Below are 26869 nucleotides of genomic sequence, written 5' to 3'. Positions count from 1 at the left end.
GGACCTTTGATTGATTAGAAAGTTAATTGTCGCGTATTAAGCGAAATGTCGCTTAAATCAAATAGTCTTGCACCCCTCGATATAAATTTGACTGCTTCGGTGATGCAGTTGTTAGCAGCCATGACTGTTTCGCCATGGGTCGTGGGTTCAATTCCAATATCGGGCAAACATTGTGCGATGAACATTTGTTTGCTCTTTGTCTGGGCGTTTATTATCTACTAGCCGTACTCGCCCGCTTCGCCGGGCATTTAAAATTAACATTACGAGGGCTGCACTAAAAGTATCGGGAATGGAATATTTCCACTGTTCCTGTCATATTAAAATCTTTTTAATTGAAAACTCCTTGGTTTTAAAAATCGAATACCATTTATTCATTTAAAAAAAGATTCTCGGTCTTGTCACGAGGTTTTGTCAAACTTGTTTAGTCGTTGAGAAAATGGAATTGACTCGAGAAAATTCAAGAGCGATGATTTATTATGACTTTCGAAGTGGTTTAACACAAAAACAGTGTGTTGACCGGATGATTTCTGCATTTGGTGATGAAGCCCCATTCAAAACCACAATTTATCGCTGGTTTGCTGAGTTTCAACGTGGACGTGTCAAGCTCAGGGATGATCCCCGTCAAGGTCGTCCAAAAACTGCAGTCACCCAAGAAAACGTTGATGCTGTGCGTAAGCTGATTGAGGAAGATCGACATGTGACATACCGCGAAATTCAGGCAACTTTAGACATTGGCATGAGTCAAATACAAATAATCTTGCATGAACAATTAGGTGTAAAAAAGTTGTTTTCCCGATAGATACCGCATTCGCTCTGTGAAGAGCAAAAAGCGGCTCGCGTTACTTGGTGCGTCAGAACTCTCGAAAGATTCCACGCAGAATCCTCAAATGCTGTATACAACATTGTATCAGGTGACGAATCCTGGATATACGCGTACGAACCCGAAACAAAAAACCAGTCACGAGTTTGGGTGTTCGAAAATGAGTTAAAGCCAACAAAAATTGTTCGTTCACGGAGTGTTGCAAAAAAAATGGTGGCCACGTTTGTCAGCAAAACCGGCCATGTTACGACGATTCCTCTTGAGGGACAAAGAACGGTTAATGCAGAATGGTATGCTAGCATTTGTTTGCCACAGGTCGTTTCTGACCTCCGTAAAGAGAACTGCAACCGCCGCATCATCCTCCATCACGACAATGCGAGTTCTCACACCGCACACAGAACAAAAGAGTTTTTAGAGCAAGAAAACATAGAATTATTAGACAATCCGCCGTACAGCCCCGACCTAAGTCCTAATGATTTCTATACTTTCCCTAAAATAAAGAATAAATTGCGTGGACAGAGATTTTCATCACCTGAAGAAACTGTGGACGCCTACAAAACGGCCATTTTGGAGACCCCAACTTCCGAATGATATGGTTGCTTCAATGATTGGTTCCATCGTATGGAATAATGTGTCACATTTCGCGGAGAATACTTCGAAAAGCAATAAATACATTTTTAAATAGTAATGTTGTGTCACTTCGTTAATTCCCGAAATTTTCAGTGCCGCCTATGTATTATTTATTGTCATTATTATTAGGGAGTCCAACACTCATATACACTCAGTATGTAGCGGCTTGGCTCTGCTCCTGGCATTGCTGAAGTCCATGGGCGACGGTAACCACTTACCATCAGGTGGGCCGTACGCTCGTCTGCCTACGAAGGCAACAAAAAAAAATTATAAATATTAGCCCATCCATTAAGTACATGTATTTTCTACATGGATACCGAGTTTCAAGTCAATCGGATGCACGGTTCAGTAGTTATAACAGAACATCCGTAAAAACCACTGTAGATTTATATATTAGTATAGATATATAAGCCATTTTAACTCTGCCATTGCCGCTCCCAAGCTCGGATGAGAAAAGAGGAGGGTTGGCGTCGCATCGATATGCCCAGCGTCGGTATATTTTTACCTAGCCGTAAAAATATAAAGCCGAGCAACTGGCGGCAGTCAACTAACCCGAACTAGGGCTTCAGTGGCCCAGAGAAACTGAATCGCTTCTGAAATTCTGCTGTGGTAGGACGGGGCAACCCACCAATAGCAATTTTCCCAAGAAAGCCTTTACGTATGTATTCCGTAAAGGTCACGATCTTCAGCATGAAGAACACGACGCACGGAGGAGGGCACGGCCATATATTAGAACTTATATCTCAAGGTGGGTGGCGCATTTGCGTTGTAGATGTCTATGGGCTCCAGTAACCACTTAACGCCAGGTGAGCTGTGAGCTCGTCCCCCCGACTAAGCAATAAAAAAAACAAAAATTACATTCTTTACATAACAATACTAAGCCACGAATTCTTATAGAAGGCCTACTGCATTGGGGCTTATCGACATTCTCAATAATCTACAATATATCCATAAACTTTCGCAAATCTTAGACGTTCTAGAAAATGTTGAGCTCCAAGGACTACGAGACGTGCATTATACAAACCGGCAACCATTGTTCTGAGAATTTTAGAAAACCAAAACTGGATAAACAAGTTTGAACTCTATTCGCCATTGTTTACACTGCAAAACAGCCAGTTTATGTGCGTGGAACCTGGCCGTGGAAATGTAGTAAGGATTACCAGTGCCCAGTGTCCATAAATTGTAAATTCAACATAACATCCTTTATTATCGCAATTAAAATACGCTTGTATTTTTTAGGTTTTTAGTTAACAAAGACTACATAGTGTTATATGTACTGTAAAATCTAAGTTGGGAAATAAGACAGATTCGATGGCATGCCTTGGCACCTTCAGTGTTAAGGTACAGTATTAAGGTAGCGTCAGAACGCTACTTAAACAAAGCGATGCGACACGAACACTCGTACTTGGTCGCCACCAACTACATATCCGAACCAGGTGATGGGCAAACGCAAAGCCGCCGTCGCCCAAAAACTGTCCTATAGGATCCCCCGGATCCACCCTCGGTGCTTTTAAGCTCTTCAAGTACCGGTCACTGTCCTCGTCGATTAAGTCGAAGAGTTCGATGAGCGAACTTACCCATAGACACAGCCCATTGAATTTTTCGCCGGATCTTCTCAGTGTGATTACAATGTGGTGGTAGATTCTGTGAAACACTGATCTTGCTAGAGCTAATGGTAGCGAATTCGATACCAAATAGAATAGGTAGAGGAAGCGATTAATTACCATTGATTTTCCCCAAATCGCAAACAAAAATGTGTCTCTACTCCACCGTTGATAAATTTAAAATAGTAAAAGTATAAAACCGTAATATTATATGCTTTAAAATTGACTGCACTATAAAAACAGACATTTGGTGGTTCGTAGAAAAAAGTTTCATGAATATGGAATGTAATTAATATAAATGGAATATATAATAAGCCGAAATACCAGGTCAGAAGAGACAAATATCGAAGTCAGATTATTTTGGTGATATTATAAAGTATTTGATTTTTTAAATTTATTAAGTTATTTGTATAGAAGATAATCTAATACAAATAAGAAATGTTGAAGCACGTGGTCAATAGGGAAGCTTTAGATTGTTAAATTTGAAACCACTAAGACAAGCCGTATTTATGCTCAGGAAATCATAAATTATTCCCAATCTATGCTTAGGCAATTTTATTTTCTTTTTGGCTTCAAAAAAAAAATGTGTCAAGTATCTTTCTAGTTTTATTTAGAAACTAGCTGTACCAGTCCGCTTCGCTGGGCATTTAAAATTAACATTAATATTTCTCACCCCCACAAAGATTCTCATCATTAACGCCTCCGCAACTGGTGTAGGGAGTCCAACACTCATATTAATATTAGCCTATCCATTAAGTACATGTATTTTCTACATGCATACCAAGTTTCAAGTCAATCGGATGCACGGTTCAGTAGTTATAACGGAACATCCGTAAAAACCACTGTAGATTTATATAATATTAGTATAGATAATGTAAGTTTGACATTCCCTAATTTTTAAATATCCAACATCTTAACAACATTTTATTGAATTTATTTATAGTGTATTAACGATTTAGAATATCTTTGAAATTGCGTACAAGTTCAACATAAGCCAAGCCTACACAATGATTCAGACAATAGCCGCTGGTTATGATTTTTCCGTTTTTCTTTTTCTCAGAATGAAACGATCAAGGTTTTTTAATAGTTGTTATGTAAAGTGATCCAGAGGTTGATCTCTGGCCTTTAATATATAATGCGTTTTACTGATTTTAATTTTATTCTTGTTATACGTATAATCATTTTTCAAATTTTTTATTAATATCGCAATATTTTAACTGGAATAAAAACAAAAGCTGAACGCGTTTTGACGAGACAAGAGGAATTTAAGAGGTGCACCAAAACTTGATATGTAATAAATATCTGACAATTAAAATTATTTGCATATTTATATAATTCGCAGAATTAAGTTCAGTGTCGAATAGATTTTAGTAATTTTTTATTTATTTTATTGCGTACGTTGGTGGACGATCTCACGGCCCACCTGGTGTTAAGTGGTTACCGGAACCCATAGACATCTACAACGTAAACGCCGCCACCCACCTTGAGACATGAGTTGTAAGGTCTCACTTTTAACAGAACCACGGCTGCCCCGCCCTTCAAACCGAAACGCATTACTGCTTCACGGTAGAAATAGACAGGGTGGTGGTACCTACCAGTGCGGATTCACAAGACGTCCTACCACTAGTAATTACGCAAACTATAATTTTGCGGATTAGATTTTTATTACACGATGTTATTCCTTCACCGTGGAAGTCGATCGTGAATATTTGTTAAGTACGTATTTCATTGGAAAAATTGGTACCTGCCGGCGGGATTCGAACACTGATGCATCGCTACATACGAATGCACTGGACGTCCTTATCTTTTTAGACATTTTCGTAAATTATCATGACCATAGTATGAGTAAACAAATAGACTCATTTAGAATTATTGTATATTTAAAAAAATGTATTTGGCTATTTAATTTTAATTTTTTTTAAATTTTTTAACGGTCAATTTTCTTCTTCATGTTTAGAAAATTTAGTCCACATTACACTAATCGATGAGTTTTGATTGATCTTTTAATTAAGTGAAGCAGATTCACACTTAATTGTTTTGTTTGTGTCATTATGTTTGATTTTAAAGTTTACGTAAGTGATTTCTCGACTCATTTAAATCACGGATCTATGATGATAAATGAGACTGGTGTTCGGAAGATAACTGGTTTATTTTTAGAAATCAAAATGCACTGAAAATCGGCGAGGCAATAGTCGAACTCTATTAAAACAGAATTTGCGAGACACAATAAAGCAAAACTGTCCTAACTAGGACGCATTGAATGCACGGGTTTTTTTCCCTACCTAATGGCTGGTAACTTAAGGGGCTATTCCAGCTACTCACGGAGGTAGTAGGTAAGAGAGTTTGCTAAGACTGTCTCTAAAAAGACTAGGGCTTCGCTGAATCTACCACCGGATCGGAATCGCTGCAAAGAATGAAGCAGATTTCTAGAAAGCATATTATTTACTACTATGACGTTCAGTAGGCTGATTTTACTTGAGCTTCAAGCCAATAATTACCTCGAGATAAACAGAACGACAAATAGGAGAAATTTCGTTTCAAAGATCAGGATCCACTATTGGTGCAATTAACCAATGTAGCAGCAAAGCAAGTTTTGCTAAATTTCTCAAATGAATTTACACTTTATTAAAAACTTTCATATTTTTGGGCGGGAAACTTTTTGACTTAGCTCAGGAAGTGTTTCATTTATGCTCGACAAATATTTTAATTACGGTCATTGTAACAATATAAATATAAGATATTATTAATTTTCGAGTATTGTTCCCACTCTGTAATTAAAACAAACAAGGTTAATCTGTTTTAATTTTCTTACAAAGTTAATTGTATTTGAGTTCTCTAATCTGTCACTGTAAAAACATAATGAATTATTAAGATAACGTTCAAATTCATTGAAAAGGTGACTGTTGACATTGTATTGTATGTATATGTATTGTGTGCTTGACCAGGGTACTGGTGGTACTGGTGGTATAATCATTGCTACCACCACTCGCTGTTTATCACCATTATGCATATTTTTGCCGCGCAGCCGTCGTGCATTCAATCCTGTTTGAAGGTTGGGACAACCATTATACATTGCTACAGAGAATTCGATGTCTCAGGGTTCTGGTAACCATTTAATGTGGTCAGCCATGAGATAGTTTGTTTTTCTACAATTGCTTTTCTTTCTTTCAAATTCAGCTTTCTCTTAAACTAGAGTGATACAATGCAATTCATTTAATCAATCGGCTGATTTTACATATGTATTACTATGTATAAACAGACAAGGGCGGATCCACCTTTGGCGCCAGGAGGGGGTCACAGTCAAATTTTCGATGCGTTCATTCCGCCATCATACAAAGTTATTATATTATATTAAATTAATTAAATATTGAAGGTATGTAGTTGCATAAAATCTGTATGGTGACAAAATATATAAATAAAATCATTATGTTCAATTAGTGGTTCACCGAAGTCTTGGAAGCAGCTCAGGGGGGGTCATGACCCCCATGACCCCCCCCCTGGATCGCCTTTGTAAACAGATTGCATAGTCTTCATAAAACTCATTTAAATTCTAATGAAATTAACTCAAAAATAAGATCTGTTACGTCAAACAACCTAATAAATTACGTTTAATCTTGTTTGTCATCACCGAAAGAACGGGTTATTCTAATATTGTTGATACTTTAGTTTCTTTCAAAATTATAAGCTTTCGGCTAAATATTAGGGAGTGGTAATTAAAACAGTGGATTTGAAGATTAATTATTTATTGTTTATTAGCATATTTGATAGTACAAATTATCTAGATATATTCGAATCATAAGTAGTGAATATAACTTTTATTTGTCTGCTTTTTCGTGCACTTAAATATTCACACTGGCTTAGTCTAACCATAGTATCGTTTCTAATAGTGTATCAAGATGATCTTTGAGGACTTAATGATTCATTAAAAGCCCTTCAATATGAAGAAGATATTCTTATATCAATATGTAATGTATTATACTATCCTAGTTACAATAATAGTCATCAAAATCGTGGGCCTAGCTCTTCCTTATTTGCTTAAGACTTCCATAAAGCGATTTCATCCCACTGTGAACCAAATACTGCAATTGACCTGAGAACAAAAGAAATATAATATGTATTAATATTGGGTCCGAAAGACATTTTTGATTTTGTGTCAGTTAATTTAATCAATTTGAAGTTATTCGATGGATACAATTATAAAGTAGATATTTAATTTTTCTGAAAACGTAGTTTTAGGTCATCGATTGTCAACTTTTTCTTATAAGAGGATTAAGAAAACGACATTTTAATTGTTTTCTGTCATTTTCTTATACACAGATTAAAATTAAACCCTAAACATATAGAGATAGAGTTTACAAAAGTTCGTTATGAAAATTATCGGCATATTATTTTTGGTAAAGGCTTTTTATTGCGTGATATAAATGAAATTTTCATCTCTACCGGATATGCAACGCTAACAAGTAAACATCACGTGTCATATAACAAAATCTGACCATCGCGAAAATTTATAAATGTACCGTTTACATGTTAATAGGTTTACAAGTGAAAACAATCACTTATCTGCTAATTGAAAAAAAAAATGTAATTGTTGTGTACCAATAAGATAAAGATACTAACCTCCTTGGAACTGGGCCATTTCGAAGCGTTATCACTGGTTCCTTTAGTGAAACTGTTCTCTTCACCTCTTGGAGCTCAATTTCTGTTTACATTCCGTTGTGGAAGAAGCGAAAGAAGAAGAGCTTCCCGACGATTTGCTGCTCTTTGAGAAATCACTTTTCTTCCTAAAACTCAATCTCGTCTCTCCCTTGATGAAGCGGTCGAGTGCTTGCCTCAAAACCGAGTGTTTTCGCTCGAAAGGATTGGTATACATTTTCACTGAATATCACTTGGCCACGACCTTCCAGTACGACAGTCGTATCGACAATGATAGCGGGTCGCCTGGTAGCAACGTTAATATAGGATGCGTGCGTCGACGGCAAAGCGTGCGCATCGGGTCATCAGTTGAGTTCAAACATTTATTATATTATTAAAACGAAAAGACGTCACTGACCACTTTTTGTTTGGATGCCCTATAATTTAACAACCATTCTCAGCACGATGTCATTAAAGCCGAGCCAGTTTTTTTCGTATGGCTCGCTGATGTTTTTTAACAGTTTTTTAATGATTTCGTTTTGTTATATGACTTTGTACTCGTTATGATTAAGTGTTTTTGTTTATTTATGAAAGACACACCTATGATCTTCATTATTTATTCATTTGACAGTTGAAATTATAAGGAAATTACTGTAGAAACTAGTTTTTTTAAAACGATATATAAATGTTTTGTTTTTCTAAGATGCGTTGTCGAGCTCACAACCTACTTGGTCTTAAGTGGTTACCGGGGCCCATAGACATCAACAACGAGACATGAGTTCGAAGGCTTCAGTTTTTACAGTCCAACGGCTGCCCCGCCCCTCAAATCGAAACGCACTACTGTTTCAGGCCTGTAATAGGCAGGGCGGTGGTACCTACCCGTGTGGACTCACAAGATGTCCTAACACCAGTACTCACGCAAATTTTATTTTTGCGTGTTTGATTTTTATTACGCGATGTTTTTCCTTCACCGTGAAAGTTAATAGTGAAATTTGTTGAGTACGTATTATATTTCATTACAAAAATTGTTACCTGCCTGCGGGATTCGAACACCGGCACTGTCGCATCGCTTGATACAAATGCACCGGGCATCTTATCCTTTAGACCACGACGATTTCCTACTATAACTTTGTTACCGTAGTTTGTATAATTTAATCAATTACATCATTAAATGTATTATTAGTATTTATTTACGTTTTAAAATAGAAATGTGTTAACCTTAAATGACAAACAATAACAAAAAAATTGGGAAATAATAGTATCGTAATATTGAATTGGGTCACAATATCTACCACAAAGAGCACAGATACATGAAATAACAGAAAGAATAATTTAAATTGTTTTTCTGCATCTACACTATGAAGGTAAAAAACATGTTGATTTTTAAGCGTTACACTACCTCATAGTAATATAATATACTAAAATCTTTTGAAATGAAAACTAGTTTCAAAGAGCTTCTCTTTCGGAAAAACTTAAAAAGAGCAGACCATTTTCAAATTAGAACGCCCATCAATTCCTAATAGTAAAACTTGTGTATTTTGAAATACGTATAAATCTGAAATACAATAAAATTCACTTATTTCGTTAAGGCACGTACAAAAACAACGAAAATGTATTGAAAAAAGTAAATGAGAAAACTTATATCTAAAAGTACAATGGGCGGATTTTTCTCTTAAAGCGATCTCTCACAGTCGGCCTTTACTTCAATTGGATCATAAAATTTCAACGTTACGATTACAATTTTGATACTTTCTATATTTAAATTTATTTTATTATAAGCTTACAAATTTCCACGTTAGCTGTTTTACGCCCTCAGAGTTTTATGCTAACTAAGGTTACAAAGTCAAGGTAGTGTAACAATTGTTAATAGCATTGTGTTTTACATCACGGATTCTAAGTATCATGATGTAAACAAGTTAGCACTGAGCGCATTTTGTATCTCGAACGTCAGAGCACGTGTCTACAAATGCCGCAAGCACGTTCGAGATACGAACTAGGAAAAATTGGGTTAATTAATTCTCCGACGCTGAATCGTTTCGATTCAATACTTTCGCTTAGTGATTTTCGCATTCATGCTTACGTCACCGAGGACTCGTGACGTCAGACAAATAATTTTCCAGTTAACTAGAATAATGTCGCTTCATTTGTTTAACGTCTTTTTATGTTTGTTACGCACCCACACGTCAACTTTAAACCGGTTATTCCAAGTTGTGGTGTTAATGTGCGCACCGGACATTTCACCTGCGGACTGCGGTATTAACATCGCATATAAAGGTAAGAACGAAAAATTCCATAATGCCTTGAACGTTTGTAACGCATGAGTTTCGCAGTTCTGGCTTGAATTTGTTTTTTTGTTTAGTAATGTTTTTGAAAGGAGATTGTTGTTCATGTTTGACGGGCCACTTTATAAAAATTCCCTGGATATGTATTGTGTAGAGACAATGTTAACTTATAAAATCTTTTTTTTTTTGTATACATAAACTCACTCATCACTTTTAATTATTATTCTCATAATCCTCTCGCAGGTCTGCTGGAAGAGATTTCTTAAAGAAATAAGCAGCGCCTTTGTACATAATTTTCCTATTACTCTGTACTATGTCTTCTTTTCTGTGTGTACATAAATAAATAAATAAAATAAACCTCCTTACGTTAATACGAAAATGCAAATTATAGCACAAAAAAACGGACAAAGTAAATGAATCAACAAACGAAAAAACAGAAATTTCCCGTCCTATGGGGTGTTGGAACGCGTGTTCGACTGTAGATATAGACCTACATTTAAAACCAAACTACCGTAACACAGAAAACCTAAAAATATGCGATAAAAATCTGGATGTTAAAACTAGTTTCTAATAATTTTATTTAGTTCCCTTTTATTAAACCGCTACTGTAGCTGGAAGCTGTATGAACTAAATAAATAATGAAAAAAAAAACTACAATTAACGAACTTATGGCGGTAGTGCGCATAAGATATTTGACAGATTCCTGAATCTCGCTAACGCCATTTTTAAGATTAGTTTCCATTTAAACGAGTTCCGAACAATAAAACTTGAACCGTCGATCTACCGAGCAATTACACCCGCCCTGTGGAAGATCTTCCCGTAAAATCATTTCTTTTGGACTCACAAAAACTAATTTAATTTATAGTATTTATAGTAACTAGTTAAACTTCCTTTTATTCAAGTTTTTTTTTTTTAGTCTGCCCACAGGTTGTTATTACTGTGTGCTTATTATGTTTTGTGTTCGGGTTCACCATTTAATTTCATTTTTGTTTTGTTTTTTTCTTAAATTTTTTGTTTTGTTTTCGGGTTCACCATTTAATTTGATTTTTGTTTTGTTTTTTTCTAAAATTTTTATAATTTACTAATTTTACTAATTTATACCATATAAACTAATTTATACCACTAAGTATGTACACACGTACGGAGTCTTCATTCCCGCAAAGAACCAAAGGGAAACGGGGGTGACTGAAAATCAGCGCTGTTCGATTTATCAACCTTGAACAGCAATAGCTGAGCCACCTCCTTTTGCCTTTTTCTCTTTTCTTTTATTTGTATTTCATTTTATGATGTGAAAGGCAATAAATGATTTTTATTATTATTATTATTGTTGTTGTTATCCCTAAAATCTACTTATTATTTTTACGGGTTTTTTTTTAAATATTCTTCGCCCAAATCCACCCACAGAATCACTACGATAAACAAAAAACCGCGGTATGAACATGTCATATAAAAGTGTTAGTAATTATGTTAAAAATATGAGCTGTTAGACTTCAGAATAAATAGCGCCCTTTAGGCTCGCATTCCAAGAATGGTTAGATCCGGAAACAATCGCCTTCAAGGTCAACGACATTTACGTAACTTACAAAATAATGTTCATCGTGCAATAACAAAAAAAAAAAAAACTTCACATCAATCATATACGATCGAAGTCGTACCATACCTTTTTTATTAAACATGACTTCCTTTCGATACTTGTCTTGTGATCTTTAGACCGGATCTTCTCTTTGGTGAAATAACATTTTACCAATTCGTGTGTTTTCTGTAAATTTTTTAAGTTTCAACCTCGGCCTCTAGACTCAATATTTTGGATCTATATGTATATATAGATAGTTAATAGTAATATAATTTAATTACATTTATAACAGAATCAAATGCAATTGGAAATAAGATAACAAAAACCTGCCTGGACGAACCCTGAAGATTTTGGATAGAATACTTTTATGCCTGTAATATCGGAATTGCAAGATACCTACTCCATGTTGATCAATCTTAGCAAAAAAATAGGTATATTAATGTTGATTGACGCAAATTCTGTTCCAAAACATTTAAATGGCGATGATGCCAACTTTAATCATCCGATGTTAATGTAAACATCCTATTATTATTTTTTAAAGTAATAAATATAAAGGAATTACGCATTGCGTGTTTAAAATATTCTGATAATGTGAAAATCAAAAAATAATTTAATATAAATAAAAAACAAATGTATAATTTAAAATTAAGTTAGCTTTTTAGTTTTTGTTATCTAATAGTGACTATTAATATTATATAAGAGATAGAATATATAATGATCTTAGACGTGGGAGGTCATGTTTGTAGCGTTATTGTAAGTGCATTTTTTGCGTATTCTTTCTTGCGTTTCTGAATTTTTTGCGCTGACCAATTACAAAGTTAATTAATATTTCTTCCTCAACCGGTTATATTTAATGATGTAGATGGGGAGACAAGTTTACAATCCATGTTGTATTAAACTGCTACCGGAGCCAATAGATACAACGAAGTCATAACGATTAATATTGTAATAATGAAGCAGTGGTTTTAGCTAAATTAAATATTTTATATTTCTTTAGAATAGAGGGCCTTCAATATTTGGCTGTAAGTATTTTTTTTAATCTATGTTCACTGATTTTGAAAATTCTTCTTTTTTTTGTCAAAATTTGTATCTAGGCGGTCCAATTGTTAAGTTTGGAGTTTGGATGAGGTCGCGGGATCGCGAGACCGCGGCGCGGGCACTCTTTTTGCCCCGTACGACAGTCGTGAATCCGTCAGACGAGGCGGTTGCAGGGGACACCTCTACATCTACACTCTCTATCTCGGAGTCCGAATTTGAGTCAGCAGTGGAGGACGCGGGGGAGGATAAAGAGGACGACGCGACGGCGGGAGACGATGCGGGCGCGGGTGGCGTTTTTCCGAAAGACACAGGGTTGGCGGGCGCGACGGAGGTCTCGGTAGAGGGTGTGTGTGTGTTTTTTTTTTCCTCCTTTAAACTGAGAGGCTATTTCAGCGTAACCTTAAGTAGTAGGTGAGCTCACGGGGCTCAAACCTGACGACGTTGCTAACACGAATTCTAGCAAGAGCCGTGCTTCGCAGAATCTACCACCGGATCGGAAACGCGACCCACTGAGAAGATCCGGCGAGAAACTCAGTAGGCTGTATCTGAGTGTTAATTTACCCGTCGAGTCCTTCGTCGCAAGCGATGGGTTCGACGAGAACGATGACCGGTGGGGTGAGGCCGCGGTAGCAGCGCGCTTATGGTCGACAAACTCCCTAACAATCGCGGGATGACGTTCGCGCAAGAGCTCGATCAGTTGGGTCAACGAACCCATCCTTGACGTAGTGCCCTGGGACTTTCGTACGCTCACCTTGCGTCGAGGCCCCGACGAATATGTATATAATACAGACAAAGCTTACAAAAACGTAATTAAAAAGCAACTTTAGTAGTGATTGTTGTTCTTTGACTTAATTGCGAGCTTTCAATATCCTTTAACCCAAATATACTCAACTCATCCACACTGATAATCTTAGAGTTTTGCTTAAAAACCAGAATATTTTTATGCGACCGTTAATTGCTTAGGGCGACTCACAGGTACAACCGCAGGCCAACATCCGCCTGGTGATTTATAGCCTGGATTTGATAGCCTTACCTGGAGTAATTTCGCACCGTCGGTCGTGGGTACCTTCACCAAGTACCAAATTGTACGCTATTTATTTTTGTAATACAATATTATTCCTATAGAATGAAAGGTGTCGGTGAAATTTTGTGGACTAATTATTTATATTGAAAAAAAGACCTATATAGTAGTTCACTAAGGATTAAATGATAACGTTCACAAACATTTTAAATCCTTTCTAACTGCTATAGTTGTCTATGTTATATACGTGACTGTGGACACATTGCCTAACTACTTCGAGTACATCATATTATTTAATTTAATTATGAATCTGTTTACAAAATACATTATTTCCAATTAGGATTGATAACAATAGTTTTACACGGACAGGCAGTGATATAAATTTGTTCTATTTATATAATTATTGATTGATTAGATAAGTGTTTTTGAGAAATCTGCTTAATTACAACATCTGTAAATAGAGCTCCGAGTTGTATATATTAGTTACAAATCTCTTATTTATGAAATACTAGCGACCCGCCCTCGCTTCGCTACGGAAACTATAATTTATTATGGATTTCACCACCATTTAATGATGTTATTATACATATAAACGTTCCTCTTCAATCACTCTATATATTCAAAAAAACCGCATCAAAATCCATTGCGTAGTTTTAAAGATTTAAGCATACATAGGGACAGATATAGGGACAGAGAAAGCGACTTTATTTTATACTAAGTTCATTGTACTCCGTGGCATTTGGAGTAAATGTGTAAATAAATGTTTAACCTATTTAATATAATACAATTCAAGATTTTACAACTTATTACAGTTAGAAGGAGGAGTTTTGAGTTCTTTAAACATGTCGCCAGAAAGAGAGATTAATATTTAGAAAAAGCTGCTGATAGCACGCAATGTATGCAGAAGAAGGTCCAGAGGCAAAAGTCCAATGCGCTGATCGGACTAGAGACGCTATACTCTTTCCAGTCCAAGATGGAATCCACACAGCCGAGAATAGGCAGAGCTGGCGCAGAATAATCCAGGAGAAAGTCATTAAGGGATCTCACGACCTTCAGTATTGAGGAGTACCGACACAAGAAGGAGGACAGTTTGAAGCTGCTCTTAGAAATTGAATTTTATACAGCCATTGAAGAGAATGATGTTTACGATTCACTAGTTAATTGCATTATCGTTATTTCGTTTTTGAAACACCTAAAACAGTCGTATAATTTTTAAAGAAGAAATAATCAGATCTTTTTTGCTGAATGAGCTCCCCTCCACGGTGTTTCCCGAGCGCTATGACGTGTCCTTCTTCAAACGAGGCTTGTGGAGAGTATTAAGCGGTAGGCAGCGGCTTGGCTCTGCTCCTGGCATTGCTGAAGTCCATGGGCGACGGTAACCACTCACCATCAGGTGGGCCGTGCGCTCGTCTGCCTACAAGGGCAATAAAAAAAAACAAAAAATCCAGCCTTAGTCACTTTACTCATACAAGTACATATGACAAAGCGACTACACGATTAATTATTATATACGAAAGATAATGCTTATTCAAAATGTGATCGATCTTTCGGTCCTTGACCCACATTTTGGATAGATACCGGGTCTGTTCTACCCGATCGTTACAGTTCATTTCTATTGATATTTTATTATCCGATTCTAGAACGTTGAATAAGCTATGATTTCTCATGGATACCTTTGATGTAGTTGCAGTTGATACCCGCGTAATATATAGGTAATTTGCGTGATTATGCAAGAGTTTCTTTCCTACTAAGACCGTAAGGGTAGCTATCACCATCCTGCCTACATTTACCTACCCGCGTAGCAGTATTTCATTTAGTTATGAAGGCCGTTCCATTACAAGGAGGCAGCATTCATGTTTATGAGCTATCGTTCCCACTTAACAGCAGGTGGGCTCTCAGCTCGTCCTCTTTTTTATATGTAGTATAAAAATAACACTATAATACATACAGCGATTTACAACAAAGCGCAATGTGATTGCTTTAAAATATCAATTAATAAAAGAAAAATAAAAATAAATCCTATTAATTTAACCAAGATTCTCTATAACTACGTTTTTAATTATTTCAATATTGATGTATGCTCATTTTTGATTGATTGCTTATTCTTACGGGTGTACGGTCTTCCAATGGTCGTTATGAGGCCAAAATAATTAGGTATATGAGAGAGAATCGGATCTCCCAATTGATGTAATTGGATCAATATTTATACGAATGAAAGAATGGGAGCATGCTATAGACGGTCCTTTCTGCAGTAAAACTTAGGAAATCTACTGACTGTTGGTATATAATCATATCGGATCTATTTTTGCATAAATCTTTTTCATACAGATTTCATGTTGGGTTTTGCGGCCTCGAGCGGATATTATTCGGATTAATAGATTAAATAATCGTAAGATAAAAAAAAAATGACCGTAAAATTACGAAAAGTTGAGAGCACAAATCCAGCGCGTTGTACCTATTAAACAAATTCAATAAAATAATTTAACTACAACTAACATAACGACGTCAATCAAATATACCAGTTTTTATTAAATCCAATCAAGAGTTTTTAATACCAGTAAAAAGGACAGAAAGATTGGATCAGATGAACTAATGTTTTCGTACTTAATGGTTGACTAAACACACTTTACAAAACTTGCTTAGGGCCTGTTATGACTTACGCATGTGTGGTGTTCGCTCACGCGGCCCGCACACAAATAGACACCCTTCAATCCCTACAATCCCGCTTTGGAGCTCCGTGGTTCGTGAGGGACTTTGACCTACACGACGACCAGGGCTTCGAATCCAGAAATACATGAAATAAGAGTCGGAACGGCACTTCGATAAGGCTTTTACTATCGCACCGCCGCCACCGGAGTAGAGTTCATCCATACTACCTGGAGCCACTGCGGTCATCCACAGTGCGGTCTCTTTTGCCATGTACCATCCGGCTGTGGAATGAGCTCCCCTCCAAGGTGTTTCCCGAGCGCTATGACATGTCCTTCTTCAAACGAGGCTTATGGAGAGTATTAAGCAGTAGGTAGCGGCTCGGCTCTGCCCCTGGCATTGCTGAAGTCCATAGGCGACGGTATCCACTCACCATCAGGTGGGCCGTGTGCTCGTTTGCCTACAGGGGCAATAAAAAAAAACTATAATCGCCTTATCGTTGACGCCGCTGACTACTCCCTGAATCCTGATCACGCAGGAGCCAGTCACCGTCGACGCCCTAGACATGTTCTTACGGATCCATCAAATCCGATATCCTTTGCATTAGACGCCTTCAGCTCTAACACTAGGAGCAAGCTTAGGGACCCTGGTAACCGTACTTATAGAACTCGACAAAGAGTTCGACGTGCAACCTAACCCATCCATTAGCCCGCTGAGTTTCTCGCCGGATCTTCTCAGCGGGTCGCGATTCCGATCCGGTAGTAGATTCATTCGCAAACCAGCTGCTCTTGAGTTGTTAGGTCTCCTTTGGAAGCGCTCGGATAGCTGTTAGCAAATCCCACCCCTCCTGGCTGAACCTATGCGTGCCCACCTGTCCTGGTGAAACTGGAAAGGTCTCCGGGCCACCAGTAACCTTTCAATCACAAAAAGGCTGATTAAACAAATATACAAGTAAATGATGAATTGAAGTTAGACACTTAGGCACCGTATCGCTCTGTTACACTAATAATATAATTTGGTAATAATAACAACATTTCAAATGATTAACGTTCATAAATTAGAATTGAATGCGGTTAACCTTTCTTTGATTGATCCTGAATGATGAAAAAAAGGTGACGTGTGATGCTTACGCAGTTTTTGTTGCCAATTAACCTTACTTGTGACGCAAGCGTTTTAGGGTTAGTCCTTATACATTTTGTTTTCAATGAAATATCGGAAGAAATTATAAATCCCTCTCTATAGCTCGTTGCAATGGATATACGGAGATATAACTTAGCTAAGGAGGGTTCACATCTAGTAGGCGGCCAGTCGTGAAACCCATGCCAAGTCCATATACAGCATGATAAGAAAACATACTGGGCCGACCGTACATAATGTAGGATAAGAGCAAGAGGAAAAAGAAGTCTATTCTGTTTTCTTGAACATTCTTGAGCTTAAGCCGTAGACTATTGAATTGATTGTTGATGACGTCCTAAGTATTGACGTCTTCGAAATGCCAAAGGGAAAATCAACATCTAACATCTAAATGTTAGCCTCCCTCTCTCTTCCAGTTTTACTCCTCATATCTTAGAGTCGTGACTACCTCTACCCATGACTTTCGTTCCCACGATGTTGCGCCATCACATCCTGTCTTCGGCTACTCGGGGAGCATTGTAGACAGTGGAATCAAGGGTGGGGCGAAGCTGATCAGACCAACACATGGGACTATTACCCCCACGATTTTTTTCCTTCAAGCTTGCCAGTAACCACCAGTTTTTCGGGATTTTCTCTGTCCATCCTGGAGCTTTATTAGCCTTAGGGCTTCGAAAATGGATTGTCGTTTTTATGACTTTAAGATTTTACGAATAAATGGATTTGTTTTGCCTTTTGACTAGCTTTGTATGCTTCCTATGTTCCATGGAGAGTGCTCTGAGGAATTGTTTGAGAAGATCTCTTCATCTCATTTTTACCATCACACCTCCCGCCACTGGAGCAGAGTTCATTCAACCAGAAGGTATGATTGCTTCAAATATGCAAAATGTTGATATCTACCTGCGACCTCACACACTACCTTATCAAAATTATTTATTTCTTAGAGGATCACACTCCTTGGTTTGTTGAGAGTACATTGATCGATGATAAAACAAGTTTTTGATGTCTACGTCATACGCAAATGATAATAATTAAAAATCATAAAAAATATATGGATTGGATAAACTTAAAGATTAGTATCGGACCACTTAACTTAATCCGTTAGAGTTTTATTTTTATTATCGTAGTTGGATCGGAGAGTTCATGGCCCAACTGATCTTAAATGATTACCGGAACCTATAGATTAACGTTTTGCCTCTATGCCCATATAGGAATCCCGCAAGCAGGTACCAATTTTTGTAACTAAATACGTATTCAACAAGGCACGACTTCCCCAGTGGAGGAATAACATCGTGTGACTAGAATCAAGCCCGTAAAAAAATATATTTGCGTAATTACTGAATGTAGCTACATATGTAGATATGGGTTCACAAGACGCTTTTTTCTTCTTTTTTCTTTCTTTTTTTTCTTTTGCGGCGGAAATAGGGCAGTGATACTATTATCACTACCCTTTTTCCGCCGCAAAAGAAGTGATCCCTTCAGGTCTGAAAGTTGCGGCAGCATTTTTACTATAGAACTGAGACTTCTAACCAATGTCTCAAGGTACCCACTTCCGGTAGTTACAAGATGGTTATCGAGAAGGTGGAAGTATTTCGAGGATGCCGCCGTACTATACGCAATCGCTAAATAGAAAAAATTAAAGATGTGGTGTCGTGGGACACCAGGTAGGAACAAAGTTCCTTCGGCTAATGTAGAATCGACACAATTTGCAAAAAAAGAAATGGTGCTCAATTTTATGTAGGTTTTCTTGATTTTTCTCTTAAATTTTGCTGATTAGTTTTTATTTAAGTACGGGAAAGTATTTAGGAAATTCAGTATTTTAGGAAATAATAAATTACGAAAAATAAAAAAAATTGTAATTCAAATTATCAATTAAAATAACAAAATATATCTCTTTATTTTTGGTTGGCAACATAAAATTACATAGAAATAGAAATAATTACTAAATAGAGAGAGAAGGGATTAGCGAACGAAAAGAAAGAAGGAGAAAGAGAAAGGTATTATACACTGCTCGCTTGTGTATGCGACTGTCGCGCCTGCGCACGTCTCATTTAATGGTTTTATTCCACGCACTTTTTTCCACGGATTTATTCCATGCACTTTTTTCCACGGATTTTTTCTTACGGTTTTCCTATCACATTTTTTTCAGTTCGGTCGCGCAGCAAAATCCCTATCCCCTCCAAGCCTGCCGTAAGGAACTTCGTTCCAATATTGCGTCTCATCTGTTTTGGGGTCGGGTAAGAAGTGTAGCCGTTTCTGCGTCCCCGTACCTCACCCCAGCAGTGATTATGGAAATAAATAATATGAGGCCTCGATTTTAAATCCGACTCTTTTCCTTCATCGACCTGTCAAAGTCTTTTTGTAAATAATTTCGTTTTTGGAACGAAGTTCCTTATGGGACGATGCGGAGGAGCACCCTAACCGGGAAAAACGTCCGTAACGTAAGATAATAAAATATTTATATAAATAATAAAATATTTAGCCTTAGTATGATGGCTATAACAGTGTCTAATGTCATAGTCTACGTGATGAGGGTTATTGTTATTCATATAAATAGCTGTTTCTTTGTATATTATTATTATATATTTTTTATAAATCATTGTGAATAAAATAAAGTTTATTTATTTATTTATTTATTTATGTACACACAGAAAAAAAGACATAGTACAGAGTAATAGGAAAATTATGTACAAAGGCACTGCTTATTTCTTTAAGAAATCTCTTCCAGCAGACCTGCGAGAGGATAATGAGAATAATAATAAAAAGTGATAAGTGTGTGTAGAACAAATAACACATAACTAAAACAACAAATACAACATGAGAATTATAGTAATGCACATACACATACCAAATATTGTTAAACTTGAGTACAAAATATTATAACTTTGTAAAGTAGTTTCTTTTTATCTAAAAAAAATCATAATAAAAAATGTATACCCGAATAATTATTTTCTTTATACCTCGAATAGAACTTAAAATTAATGTTTTTATAATAAGGAACTTCGTTTTTATCCGGGCTCCCACGACACCACACATCTTTTTTTTTATTTTTTTTAAATATTTCGTATCGGTTCATGTAATAGTTTGTAAGTTCATTGTACTTGTTCGACGAATTTTAATATTGATGGATAGAACGTGCTTACAGTCCAGCTGTTGTCAAATAGTTAATTGATCTCTTAAGTATCACAATTTAAATGTTGCTAGCCACTTTATGACACGCGATACAAGTCTCAGTTGCTTGTATCGCAGCTGCCCTACCCTTCGATTCGGAATTCGCGCCACAATAGCGGTAATTATTAGGAGCTCGGAATGTGCCCTACCACAAGTCACTGCTTAATCAAGCAAATTAAAGAAAGATATGGCTTTCTGTACAGGAGGATTCAATTTTTTTTCTTTTTCTATAACATAGATGGATGACCGTGCTCACGGCCCACCTGGTGTTAAGTGGTTACTGGAGCCCATAGATGTCTACAACGTAAATGCCGCCACCCACCTTGTGATATGAGTTCTAGTATAGTTACAACGGCTGCCCTACCCTTCAAACCGAAACGCATTACTGCTTCACGACAGAAATAGGCAGGGCGGTGGTACCTACCCGTGCGGACTCACAAGACGTCCTACCACCAGCAAAATGTCGGGTTTAGGCGGCTTTGAGTTTCCCGGTCATCTGGGTCGGTTATACAATGTGGAGCAGTCACGATAAGAGTGTTATCGTGTGGGACCGCTTTCGCGAAAACGGCCTGCCATTAATCTAATGTGTTTATAGCATTAATATCGCTGGCAGTATGCCAGAATTAAATAAACTAATCTTATATCTTATCTTATACCTTTAAATGAGCAATTCTTGTATGTATATATATAATCTGAATCTCGGAAACGGCTCCAACGATTTTCATAAAATTTAGTATACAGGAGATTTCGAGGGCGATAAATCGATCTAGCTACGATTTATTTTCAGAAAATGTTGTTTTATTCGTGTTTTCAATAATCAACTTTATCGATAATCAACTTTATGACTCTTCCCGACATCTATTGGCGAATAATAATACTATTTTTCTTAATTGAGGGCAACTAACCGCTTTAGAGACACAACAAGATGGCGTTATTAAAAAAAACCGGTCATCATCTAGTATATTTTAAATCCAGTTACGTTTCTGCCTTGACCCTAAATTTAATTAGCATTTCGTCTTGCAATCCTGCCTTAGTCCGACCACGGTTGTTCATCAAACGGTCTGACGTCAGAGCCGAATGATTTATGGCCTGTTGTCATACCGCTCCACTTATTACGGACAAAACAATTTTTTTTTTCTTACTTTAATACATCACGTTTCGTCTCCTCAAACCGGTTTTAATTAATTGATCTATTAATTTGCATAAATTTTGTTTATACAAGGAAAACTGCACAAGAATGTTAACGTCAAGTTATGATCCATTATCAATTTGGTATTTAGTGTGATTATTTATTTAATTTATACATTATTTCAGTTCAAAACAAAGCCATAATATTTCGTTACTAAGAATTTCTTATAATCTATGTTAGGAAAATAAAAAATCTAACTATCAGACATACATTATACATCATTACAATTTTTTCCTTCCAAATGCCTGCTGCAAAAGCTATTAATTAGAAATCCCTCGATCTTGCTCGATATGATTTTCAGAAGACTATTGCCACTGTCACACATTCAACGCAATAACGATGCACTTCTCTTCCGCATTATTGCAAAGAAGTTATCTGTGTGAGATGTCACAAACATCGTGGAATATTATGACTAAGTTATAGTGCTAGGTTCCATTAAAAATGGTGCAGCAAAGATTGAAGTATCCAAAAATTGATACTCGCTAGGGCCGATAACAGGAAAGTACCTTGAGATTTTGATTTGTTTCAACTGGAAAACGGTCTTTTTAGAGTAGAGTGAGTGTTTTAAAAACAAGGAAAATTTGTATTTCCCAGACCATCTCCGGGGAGTTACCATTCGCTTGATAAGACCGTACTTGGAACATATAAATACGTAATTCATTGATTAACGTTTCATTGCATTCGACAAATCTAAAACAGGTTGCAAAGATGTTGGTTGCACCGTCTCTATTATTTTTGGTGTTCTTGGTGAGTTTCGGAACCCTGAATGCAGGTCAGTTGATAGCATTTTTTTCGTTTATTTATGGATAATTAAAAAAATTAAGATAAAATTATTTAAAACATACACGAGATAACACTGTCTCGGTGGTGCAGTAGTTTTTTAACCCAGAAACAGCAACCTACATCGTAACTGGTCGATTTGGTATTTGCATTATCGGAACAATTTGCCGATACAGTTATCAAAGCTTAACGACCCAATGGTGGCTTCCCTTATCATATCAGCTCCATAATAATATAATTGCCGTACAATTCTTTTCATACATAGAATTCGTGTTTTTTGGTGAACGCACTTCGTTTATTTACAATGAATAGTATTCTATTCTTAATCATTGTTGCGACATGTGCTGGATTGTCGACTTTCGGTATGTAGTTACTCGGTACCGTAATTATTAACTGTGTTATCTCGAACGAAACTTAGAATTCACCTCGCAATTACTTATTAGCTTATTGCTGGAGCCTATTGAAATCATGACGAAAAGTAGTCCGCTACTTTGAAGTACGAGGTTAAAATCTCAACTTTATTGTTTATTCGTTGTCTTAAAATTTAATCTGGAATGCTTGTACTACGCTAATAGTTCGCGGCAAAAATAGGCACGTGTTACCTGCCCGCGTGGACCGTAATATCGTCTCATTAGCGAAGGGTTATTTTGTGATAAATAAAAATCTTCGAAACTAAAAGTAAACAATTTAAAGGACCTAAAAAATTTAAATATAAGCATACCTAATTCTTATTTATGGCATTGATTATGCTAACGTCCTGAATTATTTACTGTGACATCGTAATGCTATAAGATAAGTAAGTACTTACTTATTGGCAATACGTACTTGCCAATTATACTTGGTAAACACAAGAAAACTATTAAAGCCAAATAAATTAATAAGAAAAACTTCCGTTCGGATAATTCGTAGACATATTCACTTCTTGTTTTGTGAATATTAAACAATAAAACAAGGATTTTTATTTACGAGTATTATGATTAACCTTATCATCCATATAGTTTTGCTTTTGTGTACGTAAAATCCTTTGCATCTATTTGATCCCACCTTACTCAATGATGGTTTCATTCATGTAACAAATCCGTCATTTCTTTGGACAAAAAAAAATTAAGTAAGGTTTCATTCTTTTTTTTTTCTACCTAAGCTGATAGCCTTGTGAGGCTATTCCGGCGTAACCTTAAATAGTAGGTGAGCTCACGGGGCTCAAACCGGAGTGATGCTAACACTAGCTCTAGCAAGAGCCGTGCTTCGCAGAATCTACCACCGGATCGGAAACGCGACCCACTGAGAAGATCTGGCGAAGAAACTCAGTGGGCATTTCATTATGTATTGTAGCCTTTACACGCGACCCCACCGAATCATTAAAGTCAAATTTCTTTTTAAATTTCAAACGGCTCTAGTCGTGTACAAAGGGATTTCAAACGCGTAGGTACGTGTACGGTCATTCACCCTATCACCAGTCAACACCAACCGTTCTGGAAATCGCCAAGACTCCTTCAGAACAAAAATTTTTTTTTTTCTTGTATCTTTTTTTTTTAATTAACACATAATTAAAATATACGTAAGCTGTGTTTTATTTCCAGCGTCCGAATGCGGCGAAATTCCCATCACCGAATGGAGTGGCACGGAGTCACGTCGTAAACAACCTCTGAAGAGTCCTATTGACTTGGTGGTGATACAACACACGGTATCCAACGATTGCTTTACAGATGAAGAGTGTTTGCTAAGCGTAAATTCTCTACGACAACATCATATGCTTCTGGCTGGGTTCAAGGACTTGGGCTATTCGTGAGTTTATTTTATGACTGTATATATTTTTTAATTCTACTAAACCATGTATTTCCTAATTCAAACCTAACGGGTAAGACTCCAGAATCGGTTACCCGGAGTATTAGTACCAAGCAATGCGATTATGCCCGGTTTGGAAATTTCTGGCCGGTACGTACAATATGTTTTTTTATGTAAATAACTAACACGTGGCCTCGAATAATTTGCAAAATTAAAGAATAACTTTTTGGAATGAATATGGAACCGAAAAAAAAATTGCGTGTTGGTGGATCGTATTGTGAAAATGTAAGGATAGGTACCGCCATCTTGCAATTTCAAGAATTTGACAGTTGACATACCTACAATTTTAATTTGATATTCATAGATAATCAGACCTTTAAAGTATACTTCAGTGTAGATAATACACTTAATGTTGATATTTCCATTTCAAGCTAGGCGGCGGCGGTGCACTTCCACATCTTTTGAAAAATATTAAAAACTATTTTTATGTTTTAGATTCGTGGCTGGAGGCAACGGAAAAATTTATGAAGGAGCGGGATGGAACCATATCGGTGCTCACACATTGCACTACAATAATATATCCATAGGGATCGGTTTCATTGGAGACTTTAGGGGTGAGCATTTTAGAAATTTAACTAAATACCTACCTGGTAATCGTCACCTTAAACAGCCACATCCACTGCTTGGTATAGGTGTCTTCTAATCCGTAGTCTTCTAGTCGGTTCTCGGCACTTCTTATTCAGTACTTACGGACAGCCTTTCAAAATAATGAAACGATTCGTAGTCTGCACACAAGAATACATTTGCTCCAACGCTTGTCAATTCTCCGGCATACATTACCATCCCACTGCCATTTCAGCGCATTAATCCTGTGCTCCATACTGCTATGATTGGTTCTCTATCAATCAATCAATCAACCAATCAATCAATCAATGAAACATTTTTATTCAACATAAATGATACTAGATGATGACCGAACTTTGCTCGGTTTTTTTTTTGATAACGCCATCTTGTTGTGTCTTTAAAGCGGTTAGTTGCCCTCAATTAAGAAAAATAGTATTATTATTCCCCAATAGATGTCGGGAAGAGTTGATAATTGAAAACACGAATAAAACAACATTTTCTGAAAATAAATCGTAGCTAGATCGATTTATCGCCCCCGAAATCCCCTGTATACAAAGTTTTATGAAAATCGTTGGAGCCGTTTCCGAGATTCAGATTATATAAATTGTATATTAATATACAAGAATTGCTCGTTTAAAGGCATAAGAGTACATACTTGTTGAACGTCAAAAAGAACTACAGCCAATTCACAAAAACTAGCCTCCGTCCTGAGAAGAACTGGCAAGAAACTCAGTGGGCATGTCTTTTTTTATTTAAATATTAGTTTTTTTTTAAATATTAGATTTTTTATAGATTTTATCGGATGATCACTACTAAAATCTGCTCAAGATTAACCCTGACTGGTAATAGTGACATTGGAATCAAATACACTGACCACTAATGAAACGTTAACCATGATCATTAATTAAAGTAATTTTTTCTCGTTTCAGAGAAGCTGCCGACCCAGCAGGCACTGCAGGCGGTCCAAGACTTTTTAGCCTGTGGAGTTGAAAATAACTTATTGACTGAAGACTACCACGTCGTTGGTCACCAGCAGTTGATAAACACGCTAAGTCCTGGAGCTGTACTGCAATCAGAAATCGAAAGTTGGCCCCATTGGCTTGATAATGCTCGAAAAGTACTGGGTTAATATTTTATTTACACAACGAATAGATCGAGTATTACTATAATCGGACTTTATATTACAATGAATAAAATTAATTGAGTAAATATTCTGTTTCGTTATTTAGTTATGAATCTGAAATGTTTGAATACATGAATTTCAAAAGCCGTATAGAGACTTGGCTTGGCTTTGCCGCTGGTGTAGATAATACACATAAATTAGAGATAAGAAACTCAGCATTCAACAAAAATGTTTACAGGCGTCGGCCACTAGATGGCTTCGCTTCGATTAGTTTCTAGTATATTTCCTTTTCTCAAGCATTCAACAAAAATGTTTACGGGCGTCGGCCACTGGATGACTTCGCTTCGATTAGTTTCTAGTATATTTTATTTCTAATGAAGGATTTTGTAAATTTTCAGAAACCACAATTTGATAAAATTTAATCAATTTGTCTATAACAAATAATGATGTATTAACTTTTTATTTTCTGTGTTTAGTCACACAATAATTAAATGCCTTAACTTTAACAATATACATATAAGCTTAGGGGCATCTGCTACAAGATGTCGCTAGTTTCCATACAAAAAATATTTGTCTTAAAGTATCACAATTTCGGGGCCCTGGCCGCTGGCATTGTTGACGTTGACGAGCGACGATAACCACTTATCCTCAGTTGAGCCGTATACTCGTCTGCCTAGAAGGGCAATATTATAAAACTCAAGATACTATTAGTTATATCTGTGTGAAACGTAGAAGTTAAGAAATATTTTTTAAAGAATTATAGACCGTAACACAATAATCGTAACGAATATCATCGTGTCGTCCGTGACTACTAAAACAG

General features: G+C 36.5%; 1 protein-coding gene and 1 long non-coding RNA gene across 2 annotated transcripts; one reads left to right on the top strand and one right to left on the bottom strand.

Moving 5' to 3' along the window:
- Positions 1-6780: 6780 nt before the first annotated feature.
- Positions 6781-9692, bottom strand: LOC110386865 (uncharacterized). The gene is made up of 2 exons (XR_002431871.3): positions 7672-9692; positions 6781-7144 (listed from the first exon to the last, which is right to left on the bottom strand). It is a non-coding gene; the product is annotated as an uncharacterized LOC110386865 (long non-coding RNA).
- A 12741-nt stretch (positions 9693-22433) lies between these two features.
- PGRP-S2 (peptidoglycan recognition protein S2) lies at positions 22434-26135 on the top strand (the record flags this gene model as incomplete). The annotated part of the gene is given in 4 exon segments (NM_001044095.1): positions 22434-22509; positions 24098-24302; positions 24798-24916; positions 25856-26135. Coding segments are annotated over 4 exon segments (588 nt in total). The 3' UTR covers positions 26056-26135.
- Positions 26136-26869: the final 734 nt, after the last annotated feature.

This window comes from Bombyx mori, chromosome 9 (genome assembly GCF_030269925.1).
Source record: "Bombyx mori chromosome 9, ASM3026992v2".
NCBI lineage: Eukaryota > Metazoa > Arthropoda > Insecta > Lepidoptera > Bombycidae > Bombyx > Bombyx mori.
The sequence above is the reverse complement of the archived record's forward strand: the minus strand, read 5'-3'. Positions and strand labels throughout refer to the sequence as shown.